General features: G+C 43.2%; 1 protein-coding gene across 1 annotated transcript; it reads right to left on the bottom strand.

The window, feature by feature from the left end:
- Window positions 1–977: 977 nt before the first annotated feature.
- Window positions 978–4,980, bottom strand: LOC143293407 (uncharacterized). The gene has a single exon (XM_076604247.1). It carries the CDS (start codon window positions 4,440–4,442, stop codon window positions 3,807–3,809), a length of 636 nt encoding a protein of 211 aa, XP_076460362.1. The 5' UTR covers window positions 4,443–4,980; the 3' UTR covers window positions 978–3,806.
- Window positions 4,981–7,500: the final 2,520 nt, after the last annotated feature.

Raw genomic sequence — 7,500 nt, 5'->3', positions numbered from 1 at the left:
ATGTTTTTTTATAGGAAAGATTGAGCGAGAGAGAGAGAGAGAGTCATGCGTGCATTTGAAGCTGATATTTCTTTTGTGTTTTTTGTTTGTTTTTTCCAGAGAATACTGTAGATGGTACACAGAAATCAAAATGTTACGGCATGAAGTCCAGAACGTATTTTCTTTCCTCCCCTCTATCCGCACCCCCCCCCCCACCACCACCACCCCACCCCCACCCCCCGCCTGCCCCCCCCACCCCCCGCCTGCCCCCCCACACAAACACACACACACACGCACGCACGCAAACATACACACACATACAATCGCGCGCGAGAGAGCACACGCAAGCACACATAAAAGCTCGTGGACACAGGAGTTTTCTTATTAACATCAAATTTATTCAATGTAGAAAATATTCACATGTTCACAACCAAAGTGAAACTCAATAAATTAAGAACAAAATAAGTACGCTAATGAAAAATTGAATTAAAGAATTGATAAGAAAATAAATAAGTAAACTAACAGACAATGCAAATAAATAATGTCGATTTAGGTATCAGTTGTTGGGGTGGTCACAACATGAACACAAAATTCCAGCTGAGGAAATCTTTCACAAACTGATAATCTAATTGAATTATATATATATATATATATATATATATATATAGAATTATTCGATCGATAACAATCGCATAAAAAATAGTGGACGTAACGTTTTACAGCTCAAACATCTGTTTAAAGAAAAGTAGAAAAAAATGATAGGAAAAAAAAACATTAACAAAAACAGATCTATACGAAAATGGTCGACATCTCCTCTTTTAAATGTCAATAAGCCAAAAGCAAAATAACATTGGCCTACTGTGTGCAGTTCTGTAAATCTGCCATGGCACATGCACACGTATCTGAACTGGGAATTTTTTGTCCTAATCGTTTGAATAAATGCATTCATCGTCTTCTTTTGTCTTTTTAAAGTATTTATCTGTTTATTTTTTTGTTTATTATTTATCATCTATTGATTGGTGGGTGAGCGTTTTAGCTCAAACTTAGGAGGAGAAGTAGAAAAAAAAAGAACATGCAGAAGAAAGGAAGAAAGAAAGAAAGAAAGGAGGAGGAGAAATAAACGCTGTATAAGAACGGACATACACAGGTATACATCAAAGAGAAGTGTTACTTTCAGCGGTCATGAAAACAACGTGGAGTTTATGGTTAAGACACATGCATTATTTGAACTTTGAAATTTATTTATTTCATATCTACAGCGGTTATGTTTCTAGAAAAGCCTGATGCGCGCACGCTTATGTGTGTGTGTGTGTGTGTGTGTGTGTGTGTGTGTGTGTGTGCGCGCGCGCGTATGTGTGTGTGTATGTGTGTGACAGAGAGAGAGAGAGAGAGAGAGATACAGGCACACAGACCTTTCTGAGACAGGGAAATATTGCCCCCATATGGTCACGATTTTTGAGACAATCTTTTTTTTTTTCAATATCCATCACAAAACGTTCAATATCCAGCAATTAAAAAAAGCGTTGAAGTCAAAAAGTGATATTAAAAAAAAAAGCGTCATACAGTCGAAATTAACACCTAAATCGAAGAAAAAAGTTTCTTCAGTTTAATATGGCTGAAAGTTAAACTAAAATGTTGCTGCTCTCACAAGCACGGTTGTATTAGATATGATGTATCACACATTGAGATTCATTATGAAAATGACTCATTCAAATAAATGGATACATAAACCAACAGGAATAGTGAATGATAACTGAATAAATGACGTTTAGCTAAACCTCTCTTTCAAATCCGTTCCCTCTTTCCTTTATAAATACCCCATAACATCAGTTTAGTGTGTGGCAATCTGAGGCAATGCACATGATTATTATGCTGTTTGTTATAATGCTGCAAAAATAATGCAACACTCATTTCGGAGATGACCCTCTTAGAGAGTTCACACACACACACACGCACACACACACACACACTAAAAGGTATACATTAAATGACAACAAACTTCTATAACTGATTATTTGTAACGTGGCATTGTGAACTCAGAAACAGAGAACATTCATCAAACAACGCTGTCAGCAATGCAAAAGAAATCAATGTGCCGAAAATGCAATATGAATGAACAAATAAACATTAAAAAAAGGATGAAAAAATTACTACAATCATAATTTGGTTGGTTTTTCTTCTTGTTTGGAAAAAAAAAAGCTGTACATGTAAACAACTGAGTAAAATCAATAAAAACAAAATAAAACAAGACAGATTTTCACGATCGTCAACAGTTTCTTTCTGTTTCAAACAGACACAGGGGAAAAAAAACAAAAAAAAAAACATCATAGGTGCCAGTTTTTAAAAAAAATCATTGCACTTAAGTCACAGCCGATAAGCCCAAGAACTGAAGTGAACACAAGTCAGCCTTACGCCAATGCCAATACCTGACATCTCATCCATCACATCCAATACAACCCACTGTGTCTGGGGTTCGGCATAGGAAGGCGGGGCCTAATCCTCCCCTTCTAGCTGCTTCTTGGAAATAAACTTCCACCAACCGAAGTCATCAGTTACCCATTCACACTTCGGTAGGGCTAGGGGGAAAAAAAATCGGAGTACAGTGCCTTTCCACAAAGACACAACACCATGCCGAAACGTGGGCCTCGAACCTTGGTCACTGGTGAACACTGGATCACAAGTCCAACGCTAAACCGATATTGCCATGGCGTCAACAAACCTGCCAAAGGAGGGGGCTGGGGAAGGGGGGGGCGGAGGGCCGGGGGTGGGGGTGGGGGTGGGGGACAAAAAACAACAAACAAACAAACAAAAAAAAAGCAAGCAAGCAATTTCTCGAATGACCAGGTTGAGAAAGTATTAACTCTCTCTCTCTCTCTCTCTCTCTCTCTCTTCTTGACGGGGAGGGGTGGAGTGGGATGAAAGTGAGCAGGCTGTCTCTTGAACATAATTATCCACTGTCCATGATGATAATAATAACAACAATGATCATAATAATAACTTGCCCGTGGGTTCGCAAAACACTATTGTCCCACACCACGGGTAAGACTAATATAGGTGGGAGCGATTGATTTGAATTGTGTTGTTGCTCAACCACAGCGAACAAACAACAACAACAACAAAAGAAAGAAAATAAGAAATAAAAAGAAAGAGAGAACATCCCCCTCCCCTCCCTCTCCCTCCCACACACTTCAGTCACATACACGGACTGTTCTCGTGGTTCAATTTGCTGCTCAGCAGGAGGTGACAGAGACTTGAACCCGAGCCCTGTGAACAATGGCAAAATTAATAGACTGGCCTTTGGAATAGACCTGGAGGCTGTGTGGGCAACCATTGAAAGTCCATGGAGAATAGCCCCCCCCCCCACCCCCCCCACCCCCCCCCCCGAGTCTCTCGGCCCCTCTCTCACATACATATATGGATTCATAATCTGATTAATTCTATCTGCCTATCCATATACGTTACCTCTCACACACGCATATCGATTGACAATCTGATTATCATTCTGAAACCACCCAAAGTAAAGTATTGAAAACAACAATCACAGTCGAATCGTCTCATTTGTTTTAAAGCAATGAATGACAGACTATTTTGGCGTTCGGCAGACAGACCAAATCTACTCTGTCAGTATTGGCTAAGCTCTCAATGGCTCCTCCCCCCCTCCCCCTCCCCAATACCCCCTTCTTTCTCTCTCAACCGGAACCACACACACACACACACACACACACACACCAACCAATCAATCATCAACCATTAAGTCACCCACCCACTCAATCAACCAACAACGTCAATAACAAACAACAACAAAAAAAAACCCAGCTCCAACCCGGTCAATGACACACCACTTCCTCTGTCGAACTTGGCTGCGAAGACGAAACAGGAGCGCTTCCACCAGCTTCAGATGACGCTGTAAAGTCCGTCAAAGACAAGATGATGGTGTTGCTGTTGCTGCTGCTGCTGCTGCTGCTGTTGTCCTCGTTCCTGGCAGCGGTCGCCGGGTTCACCACCCCTTCCTCCTCTCCCCCGCACAGACAGCTCATGCGTTCCAGCTGCTCCTGAAGATGCTCCACAAGGAGCAGCTTCTGTGAGGACGTCAGGACGTCGAAGAGGTTGCCCACGGCGTTCCTCCGATGCCTGTTCTGCAGAGCCGCCTTCATGTCCTCTCCAACCGTGGCGGAAAAGGAGCGAAGGATGCGCGCCTTTCGGCATCGGCAGCCTCCGGATGAAGACGTGGAGTCGCCCAGAGAGTCGTCGTCCGCCTGGTGAGTGGCCAGGTAGTGGGAGACTGTGTCGTCAGCTTCTGTCACCAGCTGGTGGACGACTTCCTCCGAGAGGCCCAGCTTCTCCAAGACGGTGTTGTCCACGCCTTCGAAGATGTTCCACATGCCGTTCCTCCGGCATTTGCGGGTCTTCTCTGGGCTCATCTCCTGGGGCAGGGTTTCCGTTTCGTCGTGCGTCTCGCCCATGGCTCGTGTCCAACTCAGCTCACTCACTCACTCTGCTCTGTTTCTCTGCGGGAACCAGTCAATGGATCTGTTCTGCTTCTGGATTGGAAGCAAATCAATCTGTCTCTGTTTCTGGAACCACTCAACCGAGCTGTCTAAAAATCAGAAGTGAAACAACACGTTCACAAACAGAATCAGTCCAATTGTTTCTGACGAAGGAAACTGGCTTGTCGAATACTGAATGAAAAAGTAGAGAATAAAACTGAACCAGTCAAGGGAATCAATCAAACAAACTTCTGTTCTCTTCTCCCCACCAAAACCACAGGTGATATAGACGTCCAACTGAACTGAACGTAAACCAAGCGCTATTCGAGCCAATGAAAATAACCCACAATGGTTTTTGTTGAATGGTTTTTGTACGAATCACTAAGACCTCAACAATGACGAACCGTGCTCTAAACTGGCGGGCTATATGTGACGACGTGGGTTTATATAGCCGAGCGGTTCCTATGTGTGTGTGTGTGTAATGTCGTTGCTCACACAAACAACAAACGGAACAAGACGCTCACACGCGCTGTGTGCCACGCAAGCGAGCCTCGAGATTGCTTCTTACAAGCCCTGACCTTTTTGGCAACGTCACAACGCTCGGCTCTGACGTCAGTGGCGGGTGCGCGCGCGCACCTTGGGCATTGCAGGATGTCACCCACAGGCGTGTGGCGCGTTGACAGATTGCTGCTAAAAGATTGCCTTTGTTTTTTGGAGGTAATATTTGGAAAGTCAGGCAAGTTTATAAGTAGAGTTCAGCGGAAAAACCAGGTCACTGGGTTTGATGAAGGAAAGACCTAGTTATGAAATGAATCAGAGAGTTTGTTGGGGTCATTCCGTGTGGGGGGTGACGCGCGCGCGACCACGGCAGTGACAGCGGCAGAGGCAGAGGACCAAGAACAAATATTGTCAGTGACAAAGCTGGCAACGAAAGAGGTACTGAGATTCTGACAGCCCTTTCAATTGAAGTGAATGTAGAATCCACGAGGGTTACTGTGGAGAGAACTTTCATATTTTTTTTAAAGCCCTTTCAATTGAAGTGAATTGTAGGATCCGCGACAGTTACTACGAAGAGAAGTTTTATATCTTCTGAGAGCCTTTTCACTTAAGTGAAACGTGGAATCCGCGACAGCTGCTAAGAAAAGAAGTGTTATATTTTCTGAGAGCCTTTTCAATTGAAGTGAAAGGTGGAAACCGCGACAGATACTGAGAAGAGAAGTGTTATTGTCGTTTTTGTTTTTTGGGTGTGTTTTTTTTCGGCCAAGCTACTGTGGGACGTAAGGAACAGGGGAAAGACCCCTGGCTTTGGGATCGTTGATGTTGTTGCGTGGAGGCATTAATAATAATAATAATAATAATAATAATAATAATTCATAACTTTTCTATGGCGTGATATCCAATACTGATGCTGCTCAAAGCGCCTTACATCATAGAGCCAGATATAAACATAACATAAAACATTACAACAGCTCAATCCAATGCGTTCACAGAATGAATTAAAAAAAAAGCATGATCCACCATACAATAAAAAAAAAATCAAGTAAATATTGCTTACATTAAAAAGAAATGCATTCCTTAAAAACACAAATTTTTAGACACACACATTCATGCTGTCAGTAATCAGTAATCTGTCTAATTCATTACGGACTAAGTATTGCTCTGGGGTCAGGTGTACGTGCTTCAGTGATGTGACAGTTAACTCTCTCCATACGAACGGCGAAAGAGACGATGTTAACAGCGTTTCACGCCAATTACCATCATCAAAATATTGCAAGTGGAAGGCTCTTACACTGAAGAGGTGAATGTTGACAAAGAATACCACAATTCTGATGACGGAAGCTAAAGGTTGGGTCATTCAGACACCTGCTGGACATCTGAAGGGTCTGTGCAGAGGAGAAGAGAGGACTGGCCGTACTGAGTGAGTTAAGCATGTCATTTTGGACTGTGATACGATGACGCCTTACCTGCACGAAAGTGTGTCATCACAAGTGACAGAGAACGTTGATAAGGAGAAAGTGCGTTGGACTTGGGATTGTTGTTGCGACCAAGAGGGATTGTCAGTAATCAGTTTGGGGTCAGCAGGATGTGCCCACGACCCCAGAGGTCTACAGGGACGAGGAATGTGTGTGTGTGTGTGTGTGTGTGTGTGTGTGTGTGTGTGTGTGTGTGTTGTGGTGGTGGTGGTGGTGGTGGTGGTTATTGTTGTTAATTGTAATCGTCTGAAGACGACTTTCATGTTTGTTTGTTGTTGTTTTGGGTGTTTATTTTTATGCTGTACATGCATGTTTGTAGGACTAAGTGTGTGTGTGTGTGTGTGTGTGTGTGTGTGTGTGTGTGTGTGTGTGTGTGTGATCTGCTGTACTTGAGTGTGTGTGTGTATGTGTGTGTGTGTGTGTGTGTCGAGAGACCTGGCGACGCACCATCCACCAAGCTGTCTCCTCCTTCGAAAACAACCGCAGGGCCAGCCTTGAGGACAAACGCAGAAGGAGGAAGAACCACGACGCTGCAGCCGCGAACCCAGACCAGACTTTCCCTTGCAACCGCTGCGGCCGACTCTGCTTTTCCCGCATTGGCCTTGTCAGCCATGAGCGTGCCTGCATCAGACGTGGACAACGCCCTTCCTAGATCTTCGTCAGCGAAGCCAGGCCATGATGTGTGTGTGTGTGTGTGTGTGTGTGTGTGTGTGTGTGTGTGTGTGTGTGTTATAAGTTCTATTTGGAGCAATGTATGTGCCATCCCAAAGGATAAATTTAAGTGGATGTCAACATGTCAGTATGTGAAAAAAAAAATCTTAACTTCTCGTGTTAGAATCATTTTATTACTTGTGGAAAAATCTTTTTACTAACTGTGCTGGAAATCTAATCTATTTAACGCATGCGTTTAAAAAAAAAGTCTCTTTACAGCTTGTGTTAAATTTTCTTTACTGTTCGTGTTGAGAATGTCTTTACTGCTTATTTAGAAATATATTTGCTGCTTGTGTTAAATGTCTCTTTTCTCAGTGCTTTCGTTCAAGGCTATAATATACGCTTTGCTG

Source organism: Babylonia areolata, chromosome 19 (genome assembly GCF_041734735.1).
Source record: "Babylonia areolata isolate BAREFJ2019XMU chromosome 19, ASM4173473v1, whole genome shotgun sequence".
NCBI classification, from domain to species: Eukaryota; Metazoa; Mollusca; class Gastropoda; order Neogastropoda; family Buccinidae; genus Babylonia; species Babylonia areolata.
Note: the sequence above shows the minus strand (reverse complement) of the source record. Positions and strands in the feature narration are given on the sequence as shown.